The 27,894-nt window shown below is 36.8% G+C and overlaps 1 protein-coding gene across 1 annotated transcript; it reads left to right on the forward strand.

Annotated features, from left to right (window-relative positions):
- LOC121417062 (L-gulonolactone oxidase-like) lies at positions 1 to 27,719 on the forward strand. Its single transcript, XM_041610627.1, is given in 12 exon segments — positions 1 to 106; positions 9,722 to 9,829; positions 11,150 to 11,275; positions 15,354 to 15,451; positions 15,882 to 15,925; positions 15,928 to 15,971; positions 16,881 to 17,066; positions 18,244 to 18,431; positions 20,079 to 20,228; positions 21,923 to 22,084; positions 23,641 to 23,731; positions 26,427 to 27,719. Coding segments are annotated over 11 exon segments (1,314 nt in total). The 5' UTR covers positions 1 to 106; positions 9,722 to 9,736; the 3' UTR covers positions 26,559 to 27,719.
- Positions 27,720 to 27,894: the final 175 nt, after the last annotated feature.

Here is a 27,894-nt window from a genome sequence, read left to right on the forward strand (position 1 = left end):
GAACCTGAATAAATGTGGCCTAGATTTCATAACATCTGTAGATTCTATGACTGTGCTGCACATGTAACAAGATTTCATGGGAATTATTATCTCTGAAGGTGTTGAGGTAAGTCCAAATTTCAATCCACTCCTTGAATTCCGTTGGGGCTTACATGATTAGCTGATAAGAAGTGCATATAGATCGGCATAATCGTGATATAGTCCCCAAATCCAAAAGTGGGGATTATTAGATTCACACCTACCAGAACGCATGAAAATCACTTCCTTTCTCCAGAACACAGTCCCCAACTCTCGCACAACAATGTGGCAGAATGATAACACACACAAATGAAACACACAGTATATAAACACTAGGGTTCTCTCCCTAATATATACTCGTGATACAGTCCCCACTCAATGGGAAATCAAGTTCGATTTTCACGGCGGTGGGGACAGTTTAAACAGTATAGTATACTCGTGATCCAGTCCCCACGCTATGGGATACACAGTTCGCTTTGTACGCAGTGGGGACGGTTCCAACAGTATAGCTATACTCGTGATACCATCCCCACGCTATGGGATACACAGTTCGCTTTGTACGCAGTGGGGATAGCTCCAACAGTATATATACTCGTGATACCGTCCCCCCACAACATCAAAGCGTGCTCGTTCAACAAGAGGATGGGGACAGTTTCCCGATGCAACGTGACAAGGATAAAACACATTTGGGTATGGTTGCGGAAGTTGGGGGTGGGATGGGGGGGGGGGGGTGCGGGGGAAGGACTTCAGCCCCTTCCTTTTTCCAAACATAAACGTAAAAATATGACCATAAGATTGTGATTTACTGTGCATCTTCAGTTTCCAATGTAATGCACTTTACCCATGAATGTAATAATTTTTGATCGCCCACTAATGCCTTCATATGAAGCACAAAAGTGCAAAGTCTTTTTCCAGACCCGGTTAATTAAAAAAATTGTGATATAAGTTCAAAGTCTTTTTTCCAGACCCGGTTGTTTTAAAAAATTGTGATATAAGTTCAAAGTCTTTTTTTCAAGACCAGAGTAAAAAAGTAACAAAGGCCCACATGGAAATATAGCGTAGTCTTTCACCCAGACCCAGATCTTTGAAATAAAAATGAATACTACTACTAATAAATTAATAATAATAATAAATAAATATTTATGTCGAACAACATGGACATATAGTGTAGTCTTTCATCCAGACCTAGTTAAAAAAAATCGTTAAAAACACGACAAGACATAAACCTCGCAATCTTATCAACATTGAATAGCACGGAAATATGGTGTAGTCTTTGCTCCAGACACAGTTATTTCAAAATAGGAAATCATGGGAAACAAGTTTTAAGATTAAAGTTATGCTTAATTTGTATTTTTAAGAGAACTGGGTGTGGGGTTAAGACAACACTCTAAATCCAAGCATTTTAACTTTTGGGTTTAATTTTGAAGATTGGTCTTATAGCTTTGATGTTTTTTCCAATATTTGTTTATCTTTTAAATAACCAGGTCTATAGACGAAAGACTAGGCATAATACATGTACTCCTGTTATTCCACAGGAATAAGGATGTGACAAAGTCTTATGTTTTTAAGATTGTTTAAATTGATTTTAAATAACCGGATCTGGAGGAAAGAGTATGTTTTAAAACTTGTGTTATTCCACAAGAATAAGAATATGATAGGGTCAAACGTTCGATTTTTTTCATATTTTATGAAAATTGATTAGGTCTGGAATAAAGAAAACGCTCAAAACCTCTTTTTAAAATAGGTTTTTAGGTTGAAGGATTGTTTGGTCTTAGATATTGAGTTTTTCTTATTCTTATTATTACTATTAGCGTTATTCTGGAAAAAAATAACTGGGTCTGGCTGAAAGACTATGCTATAAATATGTCCATGTTATGGGGGGGCTGTCTTTATAGTTATACTGTTATTGTTGTTGTTGTTATATTATTTATAATTTTGGAATATCGGGGTTTGGAGAAAAGACTAAACTCGATTTTTAATTTTTATTCCACTGGAATATCATTATGGTATCTTAGTTTGGACTTATATTACGATTTTTGAAACAACCGGGTCTGGAAAAAAAACTTTGGACTTTTGTGCTTCATATGAAGGCATTTGTGGGCGATCAAAAATTATTACATTCATGGGTAAAGTGCATTACATTGGAAACTGAAGATGCACAGTAAATCACAATCTTATGGTCATATTTTTACGTATATGTTTGGAAAAAGGAAGGGGCTGAAGTCCTTCCCCCGCACCCCCCCCCCCCCCATCCCTCCCCCAACTTCCGCAACCATACCCAAATGTGTTTTATCCTTGTCACGTTGCATCGGGAAACTGTCCCCATCCTCTTGTTGAACGAGCACGCTTTGATGTTGTGGGGGGACGGTATCACGAGTATATATACTGTTGGAGCTATCCCCACTGCGTACAAAGCGAACTGTGTATCCCATAGCGTGGGGATGGTATCACGAGTATAGCTATACTGTTGGAACCGTCCCCACTGCGTACAAAGCGAACTGTGTATCCCATAGCGTGGGGACTGGATCACGAGTATACTATACTGTTTAAACTGTCCCCACCGCCGTGAAAATCGAACTTGATTTCCCATTGAGTGGGGACTGTATCACGAGTATATATTAGGGAGAGAACCCTAGTGTTTATATACTGTGTGTTTCATTTGTGTGTGTTATCATTCTGCCACATTGTTGTGCGAGAGTTGGGGACTGTGTTCTGGAGAAAGGAAGTGATTTTCATGCGTTCTGGTAGGTGTGAATCTAATAATCCCCACTTTTGGATTTGGGGACTATATCACGATTATGCCTATAGATCCATATTCTAAATGACCGAGCAGTTTCCAGTGATGTTACGGACAGTTACCGAATTATTAGCGATGTTCGTTCAGCTCTCAGGCTCCAGTCCACTTCACTACCGTTAGGTTACGCTTCGCTCCACCGACCCGGGGAGGTTGGGGCGTAGTGGAGCGTAGTGGATCGTACTTTGTACTGGTGTAGCGGTAGGATAACCTTGTTCATTGAACGCGTGTAGTGGAGTGGAGCCATGCACGAACATCGCTTTAGGCTAGGCTAAGTACAGGGAGGTTAGAATAAAGGCAGTGTATACAGCCACACGCGTGTGTCTTTACCATCCAGCCACACGCGTGTGGTTATATCCAGAACACCTATCTGTGGATACCGCCACACGCCGCCAGTAATAACAGTAAAACGCGTATGTAGGTCTGACCGTCTATATCACGATCAAAATAACCTCATTTCTTCATTAAATTCTTACATTCTAAACCACTCTGATTTCTTTAAATCGTTTCAATTTCATTCTCACCGTCTTTCCTTGCTTTTCTTGTCTTGTTACAAAAGGCCGCCTGTTAAATAGCAAATTTCCACACTTTTTCTACTTGTGTCGATTCTCTACTGACTCTAGGCTATGTGCGCGTACGTACGAAACTCGGGATTCGTGCATGTATGTCTACTACTGCGCTGCGCTAACGCTGTATGGGTCTGCCACCGCGAAGGAAGCCAGAATCGACACAAGTAGAAAAAGAGAATTTGCTGTTAAACAGACGACCGTTTGTAACAAGACAAGAAAAGCAAGGAGAGAAGACGGTGAGAATGAAATTGAAACGATCTAAGGATATCAAAGGGGTTTAGAATGTAAGAATTTAATGAAGAAATGAGGTTATTTTGATCGTGATATAGACGGTCAGACCTACATACGTGTTTTACTGTTATTACTGGCGGCGTGTGGCGGTATCCACAGATAGGTGTTCTGGATATAACCACACGCGTGTGGCTGGATGGTAAAGACACACGCGTGTGGCTGTATACACTGCCTAGAATAAAAGCTTCGGTCTCTGTTATGTTGGTTGTTCTGCTGAAATCCGTTGGTTCCACTCACCAAATACAATGCACTGTGCAGTCTTACACTTACAGAACTCAATCTGTACAGCCACAGCACAGACAGGGTCTGGTTTACAATTACATGTATAAAGTTCGGATGTAAACCAACCAGGATAAGGCATGTCATTAGTTGATTGTTGTTGGGAGTTGCGCAACAGCTGAAGTAAGTCACTGTATTTCCCCTTTTAAGTTTATTTTTTTGCCCTTTTGGTGCATTTCAGGACACAACAGAATGATGATTGTGGCGGGGGTGGTATAAATTTTTTAAATAAACAAAACAGTCATACACACTGACTCACAAATCGGGAGAAGGTCGTACAGTACCTTCACTTATTTTGTCAGGCACAGCTCACTCATATACCGGCCCATATACCTTATATCTGCACCGTCCGGGGGTTGAGTGTACATGGTGTAGAATGTTGCTTTGTGATTGCTTGAGTGCAGATCTTGTGTTCGTTCGTATTCCCGCAGTGGGTCATGTGAGTGATGTGACGTTGTCTACTTAACTAGTACTTGTAATAATTCATTTATACCAGCCCCTCCACAATATTTATTTTGGATAATTTTGAAACAACCGGGTCTGGAATAAAGACTTTGGACATATATAATTATTTTTGAAACAACTGGGTCTGGAATAAAGACTTTGGATTTATATTATAATTTTTTTTAAACAACAGGGTCTGGAAAAAAGACTTTGGATCTATACTATTAAAGAGTATTATAATTTTTTAAACAACTGGGTCTGGAATAAAGACTTTGGATTTATATTAATTTTTTTTTTAAACAACCGAGTCTGGAAAAGAGGCTTTGGATCTATTTTTATAATTTTTGAAACAACCGGGTCTGGAAAAAAGACTGGACTTATATTATAATTTTTGAAACAACCGGGTTTGGACTAAAGACTTTGGGCTTATATTATTATTTTTTAAACAATTGGGTCTGGAATAAAGACTTTGGATTTATATTATAATTTAGGTTTACGGCACAGCCAAATTGATGTAAATAACAAAATTAGTAAGCATGAATCAAACTGCATTCTTAAAACGTACTTTACACAAATATGGCAAAAAAATGGGATGAAACACTATCACCTTTGAAGGACATTCAAAAATCAGTTTCGAAAACTTTCAAATGTGTTCTAAACCAGAGATTTAGCACATCTATTTTACATGTACATTGTCTCCGAATGAACAATATTGATCTTAACAAGAATAGATGGCTTGTCAACAACCATGAAACAGGTCTATGCTCATTCTGTGCTGTGCCGGAAACAACTCTCCACTATCTCACAAAATGTCCAGAATACTCACAAGGGAAAGGCTCTTACTTGAAATAAATGAAAGCGAATTGGATATAAAGAGACTTCTCAATTCAGCAGAGTACTCGCATCAAAAAGCTTTGGTATCCTTCGTAAGAAGGACCCAAAGATTCACATAGTACAGTATATTCGAGTCATTTTAAACATATTCTTAATTGAAATAATTGAACGTTGTACATGTATTAGTTCCATTCATATATGAATATTAATATGTTTGTTGAGTCTTATAAACCCATGGAAAAAAAAATAATAATATACGTGTTTAATAGATATGAATGTGTTAAATATGAATGCATTACATATATATATGTCTTCCGTATGATCTTATTAATTTGTAAATATTTGATATATTGAACAAACTATGAGATGTGAAAATTAACCCAATGCACGATAACTGCACAAGACTCAGAACGTTTGTTTTGTCTCGAACCTAACTATTTGTATTAACTTTGAATTTTGAAACTCGGTTGAAGGAGATCATTTCGTCAACAGACATCACACAGCCTTGACTGGTATGGGGGGGGGGCCTAAGGCTACGCATGCGCATCATGCAGTAGCTGAGAAACCTGATCAATGTACCGATCCGGGCTTGGCCAGAAAATACATCTGAAGTGGTTAAGTGATTTGTGATGACAGTCTGTTGTGAATCTCCAAAATTGCGCGAATAATGCAGCGCCGTACCTGACTTTTACTGAATTGATTTTAGTACAGAAAAATTTTTAAATAAAATTACCGCAAATTATGCTGGCGCAAATATTCAGTACTGAATGACACGCACTGTATAAGCTAAAACAACAACAACAATTTTTTAAACGACCTGGTCTGGAAAAAAGACTTTGGATTTATATCATAATTTTTTTAAACGGCCGGGTCTGGAAAAAAGACTTGACTTATATTATCATTTTTTAAACAACCGGGTCTGGAGAAAAGACTTTGGACTTATAATTTATTAATTAACCGGGTCAGGAAAAGAGACTTTGCACTTTTGTGATATATGAATGCATTACTATAGGATTTTAGTTTAGAACGGATTTGCCAAAAATCCCTTCAAATTTATAACATTTATGTGTAAAGTCATTATTACATTTGTGGGCGATCAAAAATTATTACATTTGTGGGTAATTACATTTGTGGGCGTTATTACATTTGTGGGTGCAACAGGCCCCCCCCCCCCCCCCGGCCATATGAACTCCCAAAATATCCTGGCCTACATGTAGATCTAGGGTTAAACCCCTGTTGGTGGTTGCATGATAGATAGCGAGCCGTCTGTTTACGAGGAGAAATAAAAAGAAAATTAATCATGTTGAAAAACTCCTCGCGACAGATGGCTGCCAGCTGTGTACAGGGAGGGCTGCTGCATGATGAGTGGTGTACTGTAATTATTTAAGCCGCAATCAGAACCAACTAGACAACGAAGACATAGTCTTAGGCGGGCAGTTTGCCAGTTTCCCGTAGACCAGCCACATATTAGTTTAGTTTACTCCAACGATGTTGTAGGACGAAGCCTGTTCATCGATCAAAGTAGAAATGTCTATTGCTGCTCTCCTTCAGACAAAACTAGATGCGCTACTTATGTTGGCAGGGAGGGGTGGCAGGGGTATCGTAGACAGTGAAAAATTCCATGGAAACACACAAGAATCGAAAATCACTCAAAGTCATAGGCAATCTTCTCCCAATGCTTATCCAGTCTATTCTTAAATGCAATCACTGAACAAGCAGTAACTACATCTTCTGGGAGACTGTTCCACACATCTATCACTCAGCAAAAAAACTTACGCACATCAAGACGCGAATATCTTTTCTCTAGCTTTAAGGGATGACCATGTGTTTTACCACCATGTCTTAGATAGAAAAGCTTAGAACTTGTATCATACATGTACATGTAGTAACCATGTAGATATTTGTACACGTCAATCATATCATATTCTTGCTCAGTTTACTCTTGTTTGAATCCAATATCCTTTCCCCTCAAAATCAGTTTGAAATGTTCCTTCATGAATATGAGTAGATTCTAGTATATGTGCCAAAAAATAAAATATACATGTACTAAAAAATCAAGAGAACATATAGACCACTCATTCAATGAACAAGGTTATGATATAATCTTGTTCTCATTTATATATATGTGTGGCAAAATGAGGTTGACAATGTTTGGATTATTTTCTCCTTTTCTTTTGGACAAATGCTTGATTATTTTACACTGTCAGTTTCCAGTACGGTTTTTCATGATATAACTTGGGTCTTAAGTAAATTTGATTCTTTATATTATTTTTTTCATTTTTAAAAATAGAGCTTAAAAAGTGAAAATTTTCTTGCCGTATTGCTTTCCACCAATAGAGGGCATACACAAAAATATGCCAAAAATTCAAGTTTTGGGCACTTTGGTCTATACAAAAGTTACATGTACATGTATTCTAAGCTATTGATGAAAATTGAATTGCAACTGTATGGAAATTGATAATTTTAGTCACAAAAGTGATATTTTAATTATTTTTTAAAGTGTGTGCTCAATACGGGATTGGCATACCATAGTCCTACCTGTAGATTCTCCACAGGCAGGATGGTAGCAGTGGACAAGTGATAGCCCTAAATCAAGATCTTCTTTGTTCTTCCTCCTTGGTTTTGAGATTGAAGATCAGCACCTAACTGCTCATCAAGGAACAAGTATAGCCAATACATGCAGATCTATGTCATGTTTGTAGTGTAGTAGGCTAGTATACAAATAATGAAATGTTTATGGGTGCAATGGACAATACAAGGGTGTTCTCAGTTACGTTCCTAAAACTACTTTACTGGAAACCGATTCAGGAAACCACTTTGGAAGAACGCTTTGCTAGCGTTCTCACTTGATCACACAAAAGTGGTTTTTCAAAATCACTTGACGTAAACCGCTCTTGTTGCTATGGAAACGCTCTCAGTGAGGTGACACGTTTCGCGCGAAATTCGAAACCGCAGCATAGGCATTCTACACCTGTCGTGTGCAGTAGCGCGCTCAAAATGTGCGAAGATCGCTTCCCGAAGAACGGTTGTGTCCTCACTTACTCTAAAACCAGTTTAACGAGGCAAAGCGATCTTGAAAACTACATCGCGAGGTGGTTTTCCAAACTGGTTTGGAAGATCGCTTCCAAGACCGCTTTGACTGTTTTCACTAAGCGTTAAACTAGTTTCCAGTAAACTAGTTTTAGGAACGTAGTGAGAACAGCCTCTACTTCATGAGGTGAAAGATGAAATGATCTATTCAACGAGGCTTAGCCGAGTTGATTGGATTATTATTTCATCTTTCACCAAATGAAGTACATGTATTCTGTCCATTGCACGAATGAAAAAAAATCATTTGGTTATATGACACCTAAAAATTGTTTTTTTCATATGAAATTTATGAATTTCGATGCAAAACACGCTCATGCAGTGCAAGTTCGGTCTGCTGATTGTTACGTCATTACAACATGCGTACTGCTGGTGCCTGCAGCTGTAGTCTCGGTGCGCGAGTGCAATTGACAAAATCGTATGGATCTAAAATTGCATGATGAATGGATCCAAAATTGCGCGGTTGATGATGTCAATGCAAAATGAGCTGAATAAAGGACATTGAATCACAAGGATCTGTCTAGGCGTCATAATTAGTCCATCCAGTACAGTGAGTGATTGTACCAGGATGGTTGAATATTATTACCTGACGGCATACCGTATGCGCACATCATGGCTTTAGAAAATAATTTCATACGCTCAAAATTTTGCAACATATATTACAACTTGAATAGAATAGAAGATTATAAAAAATGATCAAAAAATACATTTTTAAAGGCAAAGTCTTTGACTTTGTAAATTGTTAAAATAGCTCATAATTGATCTTCCCCCCATTTTTTTCCACAGAAAACACACATTAATATTTCACATTTTAGTATGCAAAGTTTTGAAGCTGATATTGTAGCAGATTTTGACAAAATATTTGCATATTTAGATTCTTTTAGATATTTTGTGTATTTATGGTGAAAGTAGAATTTCAAGTATTTGATTTCTGACATAATCAATGAGCAGCTGCCCAAAATGTTTTCATCATTAAATATATTAGTGGTTCGTGATGACCTAATTTTACTTTCTAGGAGCGGATGCGATATACCATTAAATGCCGGTACTGAAAAAAAAAACAAATTATCAAATTTCTGAGAAAATGTCATTTCATTGATTTTGTATGATAGATGCAGGCATATGATGTCAGAAATCAACAATTTTAAATTTGACTAACTTTTTAAAAATTCTTTGATGGATTTTCTTCAAACCTCGACAATATTTTTGAGATGATTTTTTTTTATTTTTATAATAAATTTTTGGCAGGGTGAACTTCCCCTTTAAACTGTAAGCCTACTGTTAATGTCTTCAAGTTTTATGAAACAGGTCCTGGTCCTATTGTTTGCTGTACAAGCATTCATACCTTATTAGCAATCGGATAAAAAGAATCACCACCAAGTTCATTTGTTTCTAATTTTCCCAGATATAACCAGTCATCATGGAGGGATACGTCTTCAGCAACTGGGCAGAGACATTCTTTTGCAAGCCTGAGCGGTACTATGAGCCACAAAACATTTCAGAGCTTACCCAGGTCTGTTACAAAGAAGCTTTATGTTGTGTATTATTGAGCATTCCAGCATTATTTTTTGTAAGCCTGAGCGGCAATTTGAACCATAAAACATTTAGAGCTTACACACGTCTGTAAACATCAAGCTTTATGTTGTGTATTATTGAGCATTCCAGCATTATTTTTCTGTAAGCCTGAGCGGCAATTTGAACCATAAAACATTTAGAGCTTACCCACGTCTGTTACAAAGCTTTATGTTGTGTATTATTGAGCATTCCAGCATTATTTTTCTGTAAGCCTGAGCGGCAAATTGAACCACAGAACATTTCGAGCTTACCCACGTCTGTAAACATCAAGCTTCATGTAAACATCAAACTTCATGTTGTGTATTATTGAGCATTACTACTTTATTTTTCTGTAAGCCTGAGTGGCAATTTTAACCACAAGACATTTCAGAGCAATACAGTTTCTAGGTCTGTGAAAATCAAGCTTTATGTTCATCTCAATGTTATTTTTCTGTAAGCTTGAATGGCACTTTGAACCACAAAACAGTTCAGAGCTTACCCAGGTCTGTTAAAGTCAAGCTTTATGTTGTATATAGAGCATCTCAATGTTATTTTTCTGTAAGCTTGAATGGCACTTTGAACCACAAAACAGTTCAGAGCTTACCCAGGTCTGTGAAAGTCAAGCTTTATGTTGTATATTCAGCCTTGAGTATCCCTTTCAAAGGTCAAGTCCACCCCAAGAAAATGCTGACTTGAATAGATAGAGAAAAATAAAACTAGCATAGTGCTGAAAATTTCATCAAAATCGAATGTAAAATAAGAAAGTTATGACACTTTAAAGTTTCGCTTATTTTTCACAAAACAGTGATATATGCACAACTAGGTGAGTCAGTCGATGATGTCCATCACTCACTATTTCTTTTGTTTTTTATTGTTTGAACTATACAATATTTCCTTGTTTTTATAGATTTGACAATAAGGACCAACTTGACTGAATCATATAGTATCAAACAGTGATTATTCCACATGTTCAGGGAGGAATTAATCGTTGTTTCACTTGACAATGAGGAGAAAACTGGAATATTCTATATTTCATGTAATAAAATATAAAAGAAATAGTGAGTGGATGATGTCATCAGTCTCCTCATTTGCATACTCACCAGGATGTGCATATAACTATTTTGTGAAATTAAGCAAAACTTTAAAATTCATAAATTTACATCAAATTTTGATAACATTTTCAGTGTTGAGCTTGTTGGATTTTTCTCTTTTTATTCAAATCAACTTTTTGTTGAGGTGGACTTGTTCTTTAATGATGTCATTTTTTGATATCCTGCAGTTGGTCCAGAAGGCTCGTATAGAAGGGAAGAGAGTTAAGGTCTGTGGCAGTAGGCATTCACCATCAGATATCGCGTGTACAACGGGATACATGATCAACATGAAGCACATCAACAAAGTCATATCGGTGAGCACTTGATGGGCTTAAAGGGGAATCCAACCCATATAAGGAAGAGAAATATCAGACAAGTTAATAGGTGAAAGTTTGAACAATATTGGACAAACAACAAGAAAGTTATGAATTTTTAAAAGTTGTAAATATTGGTAATCACTATACCCATGGAGACTTCAAATTGGCCGCATATGGGATGTCATAGTGATGTAAGGCAAGGACCACTCTTCCATGTACTCCAATACATATTATGGCTAAACTGTCATTTTACCCAAAAGTTTTATTTCAAAGTATATTTTTCTTACATGAGGACATACTACAATATACTACCTGGGCTATATTTAGATTACTGTCCCAGGGGAATGGGTACTTAGGAGAAAACCACAAATCCCTGATAATAAAGTACATGGCCTATGGGAAAGTTGTCCTTGCCCCTTGTCATAATTTACTTACACAGTTGCCAATTTGAAATCTACATAGTATAACTTTCTCATTGCTTGTCCGATTTCTTTCAAACTTTCACCATTCTGTTTAATTTATTTTTCTCCTTCCCAACATAACATTTTATGGCCAAGGCTGGATTCCCCTTTAAAGGTAAATGCCAGATGTGGTAGTACGATATCAAAATGAGTTCGTACAGAATCCAATGAAATGACTACCAAAGTGTCTGTTTAAGTACATGCCAGGGGATTCTGGGAGAAATTTTGTAATTGCTGAGAAATTGGCAAATAAGCACAGGATTCGGGTCAAGGGTCGGGCCGACATTCAGAGCAATAATAATACACTGTCCCACCTGGGCTTATCTGTGTTGGTGATCTTCAGTGTGAACATTTTTCAGCGTAGATTTCAAGATTTCACAAAGTTCATTTTATGTACATGTAACTGTACAAGATCTAAATCCTCGATGATATACTGGCAATTAAGCCTGGTTTTACAGACTTTCTCGTGAAATCATTGTTTATTGCAACTACTGGCATTTCTCTTTAAGAATAATGATAATAATAATAATGATGGATGACAATGATAATCCACTTATAAACCACTTAAGTACTTTACCACCTCAGGTACCCCTGGCATGCCCGCATACAATGTATGCATAATTTCCTCCACTCCCAGGGGAGCGTTCCAACGAGAGTACCAAGAGTCAGTCTCAGGCGCTATACTTTATAACATACTTCGTAAATTAGGCTTTCGCATCCTATCGGGTACCCATTTAACACCTGGGTGGAGAGGGGCAAAGTGTGGATTGACGCCTTGCCAAAGGACGCTAGGCCATGGTGGGATTCGAACACATGACTCTCTGATTACAAAACGAGATTGAGAACCGCTACACCATGACGCTTCATGTCGGTTTAGGAAAAGATGCGATGGGTTGGTTAAGCCCTAATAACAACCCAGATGATGCCAGATCACCCCTAATTTTTAATACACAAATGATAAAAAAACTTCAGTAGAGTTGCTGTCAGATCTGCCTTAGACAATATCTTGAATTTGTATTTACCACTCATTTGACAGTAGTGCAAGAAAGTAGCTTTCAAATTTAAAAATGAATAGCCAGCAAAGGCAGAAATTACCCTTGAAAATGAAAATTATTTCCAACACTAGTTTATTGTCTCACCTGCGAAGCAAAGTGAGACTATAGGCGCCGCTTTTCCGACGGCGGCGGCGGCGTCAACATCAAATCTTAACCTGAGGTTAAGTTTTTGAAATGACGTCATAACTTAGAAAGTATATGGACCTAGTTAATAAAACTTGGCCATAAGGTTAATCAAGTATTACTGAACATCCTATTAGAGTTTCATGTCACATGACCAAGGTCAAAGGTCATTTAGGGTCAATGAACTTAGACCATGTTGGAGGAATCAACATCGAAATCTTAACCTGAGGTTAAGTTTTTGAAATGTCATCATAACTTAGAAAATATATGGACCTAGTTCATGAAACTTGTACATAGGAGTAATCAAGTATCACTGAACATCCTGTTCGAGTTTCAGGTCACATGATCAAGGTCAAAGGTCATGTAAGGTCAATGAACTTTGGCCATGTTGGGGCTTTTTGTTGAATAACCATCATATCTCTGTAAGTTTATTGGTCTAGTTCATAAAAAGTGGACATAAGAGTAACCATGTATCACTGAACATCTTGTGCGAGTTAGAGTAGTATTCAAAGTCAGCACTGCTGCTATATTGAACCGCGTGATGCAGGTGAGATGGCCAGAGGCATTCCACTTGTTGTCTTAGTCGACAAGCATTTGGTCTACTTATCTGGTACCTGATGCGCTGTAGTCTAATTGCAGTTTGATCCACTCTGCATTTGGTCTAATACCCACTAATAGTTTAATTCTCATTTAGTCTAATTCTCATTTAGTCTAATTCTCATTTAGTCTAATTCTCATTTAGTCTAATTCTCATTTAGTCATATTCTGATAATAGTCGAATTCTCATTTAGTCGAATTCTCATTTAGTCATATTCTCATTTAGTTGAATTCTCATTTAGTCGAATTTTCATTTAGTTTAATGTAATTGTATGTTTTTTTAAATTTAATTTTTCCTTATAAATGATTCATCTGTTATATAGTGGGTATTAGATGAGATGGATTTATAGCCTATTTTGAAATTAGAAAAAATGGGGAATTGACTTAAAGAGAAATGTCAGTAGTTGCAGTACACACTGATTTCACAAGAAAGTCTGTAAACCAGGCTTAATTGTCAGTATATCATCGAGGATCTAGATCTGGTACAGTTACATAAATTGAGCTTTGTGAAATCTTTTAATCTACGCTGAAAAATGTTCACACTGAAGATAACCAGCACAGATAGGCGCACGTGGGACAGTGTATTATTATTGCTTTGAACATCGGCCCGACGCTTGACCTGAATCCAGTGCTTATTTGCTGATTTCTTAGCAATTACACAATTTCTTCCAGAATCCTTTGGCACATATGTTTTTTTTATACAAACAGACACTTTGGTGGTCATTTCACTGGATTCTGTACGAACTCATTTTGATATCGTTACCACAACTGTCATTTACCTTTTATGGCAATTAGAGTGGCTTGTTAGTAGACACATTGGCTATAGATGAGGTAGGGTTATGCCATATACTGAGACCAATTGGGGAGTACATGTTTGTAGGTGGAAAAAAATTATAGAAAATTCAAATTTCCTATTCCCAGAGCTAGATGACTTTAGTAAGAATGACTAGAAGTATTATTCTAAACTGTATACAAATAGCGAATAAGCACGAGTGCGATGGTGCAAGATTTCGCATGAGGTGAAAGAAAGATGCTTTATTCAATGAGGCGTTAGCCGAGATGAATAGAACGCCTCTTTCTCTCACCGAATGCAAAATATCGCACCATTGCATGAATAAGAATATTCGCTATTTGTGTTGTACAACACCTAGGAATTTAGCGAAAATATGAAAAACATAAGTTTATCCCTGTAGTAATCTATAAGGGAGCAAAAATACTGAAAGCGAAAAGCAAAATCCCACAAGCGCACAAGACCTAGGGCAGCATTGCGCATTTACATGTAGCCAGCAGGCTTATACGTGTATTGCACCTTCATTTTTACTGAGTGCTATGCATTAATCGTATTGTCGGTACATTTTGGATGGTACGTCTTATGTGCAAAGGTACGAATGTTTGACATTCAGCCTCCCATTTGCTCGCGTACAACAAGCTAAGTAGGCGTTGTACAATATGAATTATCATACATAAGATGTATAAAATCCATGTTAAGTCAACCTAAAATATGGAAGTTGAATTATAAATCTTTGGATAAACTGTTATCTTCAGGTAATTTGAAAACATATCTGTCTTTACTCATTAAAAAGTTAGTGGTTCGGAGTGTCAATTTCATCAGAAGACTGGGTCAATAGAATGGAAAAATAAACCTGTTTGATATTGTTTCCTCTACAGCTACTGTAACTAATAACTATTTTACCTATCACAACTAATAATATTGGAGGGTTTTGCCAACTTGTTTACTTTGGGGCTCAGCCATTTAATTTGGATCTGTCTTGTGCACTGCACTGTATCTCGCCACAGATGGCACTATTCAACACATTCCTTTTGTTTTCTTATTTTTAGGTTGATGTTGACAAATGTCAAATACATGTAGAGGCTGGAGTCAAGCTGGAGAAACTCAATACCGATATCCTTCCAAGACATGGACTTGCTCTTAGTGTGTAAGTACACATCGCTCAGGGCTTGAATTAAAGGGGTTCGCTGGGCTTGAAATAAGTCGACCTTCCAAGCGTCAAACAATTGCCTAAAGTCGAAGCAATGTTTAGACCAGATCATTCTAAACACGTGTTATATACAGTACCTCTTCTAAGTCAAATTTCCCCTAATTGGAGCAAAATTCTGTGGTCCCAAAAGCTCCAACTTAGGGAGAGTTATCTGTATATATGAAAAAATATAATCAGTAATTCGACAGGTAGGCCTTGAGGTAATAGATGCATTTATATAAATAGAGTAGAATTCAGTGGGCAACGTGCTAAAAATATCATGAAAATCTGATATCATTCTGTTGACTTCTGAGAACTGTCCCCCTTGGAACAGGGACACATATGCAATGTTATCTCCTTTTTGTTTTGTCATTTGTTTATCCCATAGACTTGGAGCTATCTCAGAGCAGACTATAGCTGGCGCTATTTCAACCGTACTCACGGCACTGGATACAATCATGGTATCATGGCAACAAATGTGATTATACCTTTCAATTGGAAAGCTTGACTAACTGACTAACTCTAAATTGATAATACTAATAAATAATTAAAAACAGATTTTGATGGTAAATTCATTCATTGATTATTTATTCATTTATTGGTTCAAACTCTGATATAAATACTGATTTTAGAGGTGCAGAATACTAATTTGCTCTTCCAAAGTGAGGTGAAATGGAAAAATGGAAAACAAAGCTCTTACTTCCGGGGAAAAATGACATGGGGGCTTGGGCTTTTTTGAGGCCAGAAGTTTACATACACCCAGGAAATTCTAAGAAAAGTGGACACTTGCCAAACATCGTGAAATTTACTGTATCTTATAAAATATTTGTGCTATCATGACAAATTTGATTTCATGCCCCTCCATCACATTGCTTTGTCATCAGGAGCTGAAAAATATTCAGGTGTCATTTCCCCCCCCCCCCAAAAAAAAGTCATATTTTAGACAAATTAATAATAAAAACTTGACAAGGACATTTCATATTTGTGCTAGTTTCCTCTCAAAACAAACATTTCAGGTTTAAACTTTTTTGTTTAGAGGTGACATATCATGAAGAATAGATTTGACATGTATAAATGTCTAAGAAATAATGTTTGAGAAATATAATATATAACAAACAATAGAATACATAAGTCACAAATATTGATTTCTTTTTCAAAAATTCCACCTGAAATATACTTTGATCCCAACGGCATCCCAATCATGTGAGCCTAATATGCTCTTTCCTTTGATACCAAATTCATCATGGTATTATTTATATTTCTGAAGATATAGTAAATTTTAAATGTTTGGCAAGCGAACAAATTTCACTGAATTCCATGGGTGTATGTAAACTTTGGCCTAATTGGCATATTGCAAGTGAAGGTAACTTTTTTGTTTTGTACTTAGATCGTTAGCTTGGAGTTGTTGACTGGGCAAGGAGAAGTCTTGCAGTGCTCAGCCTCAGAAAACCCGGATGTTTTCAGCGGTGCCTGTTGTGGGTTAGGAGCTCTTGGTATTATTCTCACAGTGACCATACAGTGTGAACCGGCGTACAAGCTGCATGAGATTCAGACGTCTACAACACTTGATGACGTAAGTGGTGGTGGTGGCGATGATAGTAATGATGAGGGATGCCAGTTTTCAGGCAAAAGGTTGAATTCAGGCCCTGGTAATCTTATTTTCAGGCCGTATTTTTAGCATTTATGTGTACAAAATATTGTATTCTATGTAATTTTCAGGCCCTCAGATCGATTCCAACTGGCATCCCTGAATGATGATGATGATGATCGATGATGACGATGATGGTAGTGGATCACAATGGTGCTGTGGAATATGACGACAATGATTGCAATGGTGAAGATAGTGATGATGATGATGATGATGGTGAGGATGATGATGATGGTGGTGGTGATGATGGTGATGATGGTGGTGATGATGATGATGATGATGATGGTGGTGATGATGATGATGGTGATGGTGATGATGATGATGATGGTGATGATGATGAAGATGATAAGGATGATGATGATGATGATGGTGATGATGATGATGATGATGGTGATGATGATGATGATGATGGTGATGATGATGGTGATGATGATGAAGATAAGGATGATGATGATGATGATGATGATGATGGTGATGATGGTGATGATGATGGTGATGATGATGGTGATGATGGTGATGATGATGATGGTGATGCTGATGATGATGATGATGATGGTGATGATGAAGATGATAAGGATGATGATGATGGTGATGATGATGATGATGATGGTGATGATGATGGTGATGATGATGATGATGGTGATGATGATGGTGATGATGATGGTGATGATGATGAAGATGATAAGGATGATGATGATGGTGATGCTGATGATGATGATGATGATGGTGATGATGATGAAGATGATAAGGATGATGATGATGGTGATGATGATGATGCTGATGATGATGATGATGGTGATGCTGATGATGATGGTGATGATGATGATGATGATGATGATGATGGTGATGATGATGAAGATGATAAGGATGATGGTGATGCTGATGATGATGATGATGGTAATGATGATGAAGGTCATTCAGATGATGATGGTAAGGATGATGTTGATCATGATGAAGGTGATGGTGGTGATGATTTGATGATATTCATGATTTTAAGTATGATTGTGATGATGGTGATATAGATGGTGATGAAGATCATGGTGGCAATGACAACGATGACAATGATGATAATTATTCTGCAATTGAATCTCTCTTCCATCAGGTCCTGGATAATTTAGACTCGTACGTTGAAGGGAGTGAGCACTTTCGTTTCATGTGGTACCCTCATACCGATATGGTGGTGATATCTAAGCTTAATCGCACGGAGAAGAGCATCACAATGACCCCACCCTCATGGTTTTGGAACAAGTTTATCGGTTTCTATGCACTGGAATTCTCCCTTTGGCTTAGGTATGTAAAAGAAAGTATTAGCAGCAAAGAATTATTTATGAGAATATGAGAAGTATTAAAAATTGATTTTAATTGCCACATATTATCACAGATCTACATGTATATCTTGAACATAAATGTTTGAGCTAAGATTTTGTGATTTCACTAAGATAAATTTATATCTTTGTGAAATCACAACATCTGAACTCAAAAAAGATAATTTGGATGATCACTAACACAAAAAAGCATATGTGGGACAGTGTATAGTAATATTACTTGGAAAATGCCGCAGGACATTTTTATGGAAATCTGTGCTTATTTTGCTTATTTCTCAGCAAATACACATTTAATAATACACAGTTAGTTGGCGCTTATTTTTTTATTTGTACGTACAAACATTTTGGTGGCCATTTCATTAGATTGTATTCAAACTCATTTTGAGATGGTTACCACAGCTGGCAATTACCGGGTATATTTGATATCAAATATGTTCTTTTAAAGGGGGATTGAACTGTGTGTGGTCTCTCTCTAACTGTGTGTTATAAACACATACATGTATTGTTGTCTTAAAATATACGTTTTGAGGTACATCTATAGATCTATGATATTGTATTTTTATAGAGAAACTAAATTTTTTGAGATGAAAAGTAATTGTTTTGCTACTTAAATAGCAACATAATTATTGTGGTATTAATGTAGTGAGTAGTTAATTAGCACGTTATCATCCAAGTGGGTCTATATTACTAGACTACACTAGCATTATGTTTCAGGAAACTGGCCAGCGGGCCGTTTCATAAAGCTGTTCATAAGTTGAGAGCAACTTTAAGAACAACTGGTGAACCTTTCTTACGAGTTGAACAATCGCCAATGAACATTTTGGTGTGTGCCATTCACCACAAGAAAGGATCACCAGTCGTTCTTAAAGTCGCTCTTAACATACGAACAGCTTTATGAAACACCCACCCGGTATGAGTAGTTGAGGACTCAGATGATGCTATTGGTTCGTATCTGCTTTAATGTAACTACAATCTATGGTTTTCAACCCAGTAAATAACATCGCATTGATCGATCTGATAAGTCAGTAAACAACTCTTTTTGAGATCGTTACCACAAATGGCATTTCTCAATTAAAGGTACAAAAGCTGATAGTAAAAACCATTTTCAATTTTCTGAGAAAATGGCATTTCATTGATTTTTTTACCATTGGCTATGTAGGAAAGGTGCTCGCATATGACATCACAAATCAAATATTAATTAAAATTCTAATAACTTTTTATTCTTTGGTGGATTTTTTGCAAATGTTTGACAATATTTCTTATTATTTCTTCCACTATTTTTACGACAAACTTTTTGTAAGGGTGAACTTCCCCTTTAAGCATATAACAAAGGCATTTTACATAAGGTACATACATGAACACGAAGGGGTGACATCACAATTTGGGTGAAAAGATTTTGATATTCCTGAATTAATTGGGTTCTTTGGAATATAGTCTATAATCATACATACAGACACTTAGGTAGTCATGATATTTGCTTCTGTACAGACTCATTTTGAAATACTACTACATGTACTACCTCTATCTACTACTACTAGTACTATACTACTACTACTATCAAAATAATGTGATCTATAATAAAATTTCTCTATTAAAATCTTTTTAATTTCAGTGAGTTTTATCGACCCCTTGTTCCGTGGATCAACTGGTTGTATTTCTTGATATTTTCCTCGCAACCGAAAGAAAGGGTCGACATCGGGCACAGAGTCTTCAATTTTGACTGCCTCTTTAAACAGCATGTCACTGAATGGAATGTCCCGAGGTAAGGTTACGATTTTTGTGCCATCGCATCAAGTGATCGCGTCTGGTCGGGCAGTCGCGCAATGATAGCTCATATATTCTACAAGACACAGTAAATTTTATGAAGTTTGGCAAGTGTCAACTTTTCTTTGAATTTCCTGGGTGTATGCAGGGTGCTACATAACTTTTTAAAAGCACTTGCACGGTCGGGCAAGTAAATTTTCAAATAGTTGAAATATACTTGCCCCAAAATCTATTTCACTTGCCTAAAAAAATCCTTGAAAAAAAGTTTTACCTCTTCAAAAGAAAGTTTTGCGGTTTTATAAACCACTGACATTTTCTTCCTTTGACATGAACTGATCTACCTTGTTATTGCATTTCTTATTCCAAAGTGATTTTATCTTGCCCGCCATGACCCAATTAGAGTCTATATATCATAGACCCTATTTTTGGTCATTATACTGTGAGAATTTCACTTGCCCAATTTGGGCAAGTAGTACACTTGCCTGACTCTAGAATATTGTACAGCGCCTAACTTAGCTTGTTGTACGCGAGCAAATAGGAGACTGAATGTCAAACAATTGTACCGTTGCACACATGACATACCATCCAAAATGTACCGTTGTGCGGCTTTCAGAGGTGATGTCACAATACGATTTAATTCATTGTGCTCAGTTAAAATGAAGGTGCAATAGGCGTATAGTCTGCTGGCTAAATGCGCAATGCTGCCCAAGATCATGAGCGCTTGTTGGATTTTGTTTTAAATATTTTTGCTTGCTTTTCATAGATTACTGCAGGGAAAAACTCATGTTTTTTCATATTTTCGCTAGATTCCGAGCCGTTATACAACACAAATAGTGAATATTCATATTTGTGCAATGGTGCGAGATTTCACTTTTGATGAAAGAAAGAGAAGCTCTGTTCAAATGCCTTGTAGAATAGAGCATCTTTTTTTCACCTCATTCGAAATCTCGCACCATCGCACTCATGCCTATTCGCTATTTTTATAATATTGTCTTTGTAAAATGGACTGTATGATCAATCAAATAACCTGGTGGGTGTTTCATAAAGCTGCTCTTAAGTTAAGAGTATCCTTAAGGAACGACTTGTGATCTATGTGGTAAAAGGTATACACCAAAATGTTCATTGGCTATGATTCAGCATGTAAGAAAGGTTCATCGGTCACTCTTAAAGGCTTGGTCACACCGCCCAAGCGTTGTTGGAGCGGTCGTGGAGCGGAGAGAAAAAATCATCACCGCTTGCTACCGTTCACCATTTTCGATTTCGATTGTTTTTATTTTGTTTTCGATTTCGATTGTTTTTATTTTGTTTTCAATTTTTTCCTTAATTTTGTGAGTGAAATTCAACCCTCTCTCCCAACCGCTCTACGACCGCTCCAACAACACTCGGGCGGTGTGACCAGGGGTCCGTTGCAGAAAGAGTTGCGTTTAAACGCAAGTCCAAAAATCAAGCGCAAGTCCCAAATGCGCGCTGTTGATTGGTTGAAAATCAAGTTACGCATGATTTTTAGAGTTGCAATTGATTGCAAATCTTTCTGCAACGGGACCCAGGCCTTTAAGTCACTCTTAACTTAAGATTTATAGCTTTATGAAACGGCCCCCAGGATATATCTACTTGTCATATACAGTTCTAGATAAATGGCACCGTATAAATGCCTATCATTGTTTTTTTTTTCAAATTATTTTTTATCATCAGGAACAAGACTGGTGTGGTTTTGCGAGAGCTGAGAGACAACATCGATAAGAGACGTTTCTATGCGCACATGCCGACAGAGGTTCGCTTTACACGATCTGATGACATCATGATAAGCCCGGCCAATGGGAGAGAGACGTGCTTCATCAACATCATCCATTTCAGGTACATGTAGGCCAGGGGAAAAAATAACATGGGGGCTTGGGGTCATTTTGCCCCCGAAATGCTCAAAAGGGCCGTGGAGACTCCTAAAGAAGCCTTGGAATTCCCTGTTCATTACAATATTAATAGCTTATCCAGGGCGTATTTATTTATCTTGTTTTATTTACCCAGGGTAGTCTCTTCAGTACAAAACTGCTCTACAAGAGAGCCCTGTTAAAATACAAACATATTACAATTTTATACTATGTAAAACAAATAACGCCAGCATAATAAATATAAAATAGAGTAATACAATAAAATCAGCGGCGGATGAAGACAAATACCAGCAACTGCCAGTTAACGTCTTTAAACACATGATTATGGCGGTCTTATCCTTGATTTTTTTTTATTTTATTAAAATCAAATTATGAAAATGCTAAATAGGTAAACTTATGTACATGTACATATTTAAAATGTACATAAAGATTGATACTGAAAACATAGATTACAATAAGATATAAAAAGAAAGATCCCTCCCCATGTTGCAATGTTGCATACTCAGGCAGTAAGCTGTAAATAGTAGCCCCCCCCAAACAAAAAAAAAAATAATGTTATTGTTTGCTTGCAAAGTCACCTGCCATATAATATTGGGGGGTTCCCACCCCATCAGGGAAAATTATTTTACTTTTTTCCAGTCAGGGAAAAATCAGGGAATTTGATTTTAAAAATAAATCAAATCAGGGAAAAATGCCTCAAATCAGGGAAATTAGGGAATTTTGATCAGCCCAAAAGTCAAAAGCATGGTAGTCAGTCAGACTCTGTCATATTTTGTTGCATATCAAAACAACATCCATTGAATGACTGGTTATGGTGGTACCAAATTAGTTTTACATTATTGTTTTTATATGAAAATAGATGTAATTCACTGCAAAAACTTAAAAAACATGCGAAACTGGGAATGGGTTTAAATAATTATCAGGGAATTTTTAAACTTCATCAGGGAAAAAATTAGGGAATTTAGTTTTCTTGAAAAGCTGGGAACCCTGATTTGTCACAATTACCCCGTATGTGACATGTAAAGAAGTGATTTTTTTTCAACCTGTGAAAAGAAGCCCCCAATAATAAAAATAGACAATATTGTCCGAAGCCTATGAATGATCATCAATGTTTTGAATGATTCAAATGAATCTGTTTACTCAAATTCATTAACATTTTTAGATGTACATTGATTTTAGATGTATGAAAATATTTAAGGAATTTTTAATGTATTCATAATTTGTACATATGTATTTAAAAAAAATTATTATTAAAAGATTATTTTATGTAATAAATAAGAAAACGGAAAGTGGAGATGTGAGATCATCAGCCCACCTAATGAATACAGTATTCATGACGACTGTTTTCACAAAATATTGCAAACTTCAATAACTTTATTATTTGTTATCCGATTTTGATGAAATTTTTTGCCATTTTGCTCAATGAATTCTACTCTGTATAATTATTAAGATATAAATATTTTCTGCCCGGACTATCCCTTTAAGTCACAGATATTTAATTTGTTATTTCCTATTTCTTATTAGGCCTTATGGAAGAGAAACTTTGAACACCAAATACTGGGCGGTTTATGAGGACATTGTGAAAAGAGCAGGAGGAAGACCTCATTGGGCCAAGGTAAAAGTAATGTATATATATATATGTATCTAATAAAGCAATATTGACTGGCCTGGGGGCGATACGACATATATCGCCCGAGTTGTAGATGAGGGTGATATCAATTTAGTGAGGGCGATATATGTCCTTTTGCCCCCAGGCCAGTCAACATTGCTATTATTAACCAAATCAGACATCTAGAGCAAAAATCGTTCAAATTAAGATATTTTGAATTTTTAGAATGAGAATCTTGTTTCTCAGGTAGAGCAGACTAGGCCTCTGAACTTTACCATTGTGACGTAATTGAAATGACGCGTTCCTGGCCTAGGGACGCAGTATTCAGCTAAACTTGATTACCATTATGACGTATAGCACTGCGCGGTTCAAGGACACGTACAAAAATGCCTAGGGTACCCGGATATTAGCGCTCCTTATTTTGCCCGCTACATTTCCATGCATTTTCCCATTGACTTTCCTGAGCAGGCAATAAATTGGGCCAGTGGATAAACAATTGGAATATTATTGACCGGCCATTTGATCCCAGTCTTAAGTAGGGAACAGTGTTTCAAAGTTGCCCTGATCAGATGTCTGATACGGTTATTAATATATGATATTGACTGGCCTTGAGGGAATAGTAAATGTATAGCCACCAACAAGGCAATATATTTAATATTTCCCTAAGAGGAGTAAGTCAATGTTTTTTCATTATTACCCTTATCAGACGTCTGAGCTTGTCATTTACTTAACCATATGCCCTTGAATTTATGAATAAAGGTGCCGTATATTATTTGTATTTTCCTCGGTCTTTCTGCGCGTACTGACTTTGCATGCTGAGACGACGCAAAATATACCTTTTTATTTCCCTGGTCTCACATTTGAGCATCTGAAGAAGCGTAGATAGAGATGCACATCCTATTGACCTTAGCAGCACAATATAATGTACGTCATAATGTCAAGATGATGCTGCATCATTTCAAATATGTCACAATGGTTTAGCTTAGAAGCACAGTCTTCTCAACATCAAAAGTAAAATCACATGTATAACCCTAAAAGAGCCAGGTTATTTGGACCCATCTCACAGCTGAGAGGGTGGGGGGGGGAGTTAGCCATATCGGGCCCCCCCCCCACCTCAATGATTCGTGCAATATTTTTGCTGCATTTTTTCACTTCGCTGCTCTATGACTTTTCTTTCTTTCGCATCTTTTGAAACCAAACTTGCCATTCCCAGGTACGCGGTTCCAAAATTACGTAACATTTTATAAGTGCATGTCAGACCAAAAATTGCTCAAAAACATGATTTTGTGTACATTGTCAATGCATATTGTGTTTTCAACCATACATGTATGTCATAATTGTATGATTACTTTCCCTTTTGCTGGTCTACATGGATTTATTTTTATGCTGTTTATGATTTCAAAAGAGTTCCTGACAAATTTCATTAAAAAAAATGAAAGCAATAGGTCAAAAAAACAAATGAATACATTAAAAATTGCAAAAACAGTATAATACACAAGAAGTTGATCTGATATAGAATTTTTTTCCGTGTACATTTGCTATGAACACCACAAAGAGTTTCTGTACTAAAAAGGAGAACAATTACAGCTTTGTTTATGTTTAGGGAGTTTGAGAACATAGTATGATTTTCATACTTATTATGTATAATTAGCGTAATCGATTTAATAGCAATTTGCATGAAATGAAATACAATACATATCTGTCGATTATGTCCCAGACAACCTACGTGCCAATTTTCGGCGTAATCATTGGCTGAGATCTCAAAGGGGGGGGGCTGTGAGGCCCCCCCCCCTCCCCGACTTTATTATCTCAAAAAATACCCCAGCCTACATGTAGATAGGGTTAGAAATAGGGTTCTATTTTCTCATGTTCGTATCAGAAGTTCTGAGCTTTTTCCATTGCTGCAGGTCCCTGAGGATGCGTACCTAATGTTTTATATTATTAACAGGACGATTTTCCCTTGATATGCTTAGAAAAAGGCCCCTAAAGGGCAAGTCCACCCCAACATAGGAAAAATGATTCAAATAAAGAGAGAAAAATCAAGCAAGCATAACAATGAAAATTTCATCGAAATCGTATGTAAAACAAGCAAGTTATGACAATTTAAAGTTTCGCTTTACATTTCACAAAACAGTTACCGGTATATTCGCATCCTTGTCGGTATGCGAATGAGGAGACTGATGACATCACTTACTATTTTCTTTTTATGTTATCACATGAAATATTAAATATTTTAATTATCTTCCTGTTATTCTGTGAAACAATGATTAATTCCTCCCTGAACATGTGGAATTAGCATGGTTTGATACTATATGGTTCAATCAAGTTGGTCTGTATTGTCAAATCTGTATGAAATGAAGTATTATATAATTCAAACAATAAAAAAAAAATGGTGAGTGAGGGACATCATTGACTGTCTCATTTGCATGTCACTCAGTTCTGCATATTAGGCTACTGTTTTATGAAAAATTAGCAAAACATTAGAATGTCTTAACTTTCTTATTTGACATCCGATTTAATGAAATTGTCAGCATGCTTGTTTTATTTTTCTCTATTTAATCAAATAAAACGTTTTTCTGGGGTGGACCTGACCTGTAAATAAAAAAAAAACAGCACTTGAAAATCCCCATTCACCGAAACACGATCCTCTGATTCCTGTCACACCTTATTGCATTTTTTCCTTTCAAATTTGTCTTTTCAGGAGCACCCTCTGAGAAACAAGGAGTTATCCGAGCTTTACCCAAGGTGGACCGAGTTCTGTGATCTCCGGAAGAAACTTGATCCTCACGGGATGTTCCTCAACGCGTACCTAGAGAGGATTCTCTCTGACTAAACTTCGCTGCCTGATCAATGGCGCTATCCGGAGGGTTCATCTGGGAGGTTTCCTGGGGCTACGTCCGGAAGAAACTACCATGATTGTACGAAAAATCTCTCAAGTGCCGTCATTTTTGTTGGAAAATGGATCCTCACGGGATCTTCCTCAATGCGTATTTAGCGAGGATTCCGTCAGACTAGACTTCACTGCCTGGCCAATGGCGTTATCCTGATGGGCCAGTGGGTACGTATCCTGGCTCTTTGTCTGGAAGAAATTGATATACTTGTACAAAAAAATCTCTCAGATGTTATCCTTTTTGTTTAGAAACTAGGTCCTCATGGGAAGTATCTCGATGCGTTTCTGGAAATGATTCTACCTGGATAGCTGTAATCTCTGCTGCTTTACCAAAAGCGATTTCCTGAGGATTTAGCTGGCAAAAACTAGATCCGAGGATACCTCCTTGCCCGCTGGAACCAGATGGTCACTCTAAAAGCCCATGGGGAGCTTGGTAATCTTTGGGTTGATATACATTGCCATAAATAGTGTCTTATTACATGATTTTCGGGAAGAAGGGATCCTTGCGGAATGTTTCTGGGTGTGTATTTAGTGTGGAGTCTTTCTGACTAGATTTTGCTGCTCTTTCAATGGCTTCACCCTGTGGAATACAGACGAACTAAATCCTACATTACCACCAAGGCCATACTGATTTTGTCTCTTAAATACAGTCATCGTTGGAAGAAGCAATATGATTGCAAGATGATCTTCGATGCGTATTTGGTAAGAATACTAAACGGATTAATTACCAGTGTAACCCCTGTATCTAAAAGGTTTGTCATGTGACACACAAGATATTTATCTGAGATTAATCTTCGCCCCTGATGCATCATGTTCAAAAGAAATGAGATCTTTTGCGATCGATGGTTACATGGTGAGAAACTCCTAGCGTATTTTCTGCCAATCGCATTATTTTATGAACAGGAAGACCTAAATCCTTGTGAAATTTCTTCTATACTTTATTATATAGAGATTTTTCACAGTCTAATATGGTCTCATGGGTTGGTAATGACGTTCATATTGGTTTGAGTAATTCCTGGAGTATTAGAAAAAAAACAACCTGCTACCTCCAAAATATAAAAGTTGAAATAAAAGTGTGGGAAGTTCAAGGAATGTGGCATTTTTTGTAATTGGAAAAGTCATTCAAAATCATGTTGAAATCATCGAAATTGTTAGTTTCTTCCAAAAGGTCACAAATATTTTATTCATTCAGCATATTTTTTTTAAAATCATGTAATTTATAGAATCATATCTTTTGTAAGGAAATAGAAGTTCATGTTCTCCATATTTTGGTCAAATT

The sequence above is a fragment of the Lytechinus variegatus genome, chromosome 6, assembly GCF_018143015.1.
Source record: "Lytechinus variegatus isolate NC3 chromosome 6, Lvar_3.0, whole genome shotgun sequence".
NCBI classification, from domain to species: Eukaryota; Metazoa; Echinodermata; class Echinoidea; order Temnopleuroida; family Toxopneustidae; genus Lytechinus; species Lytechinus variegatus.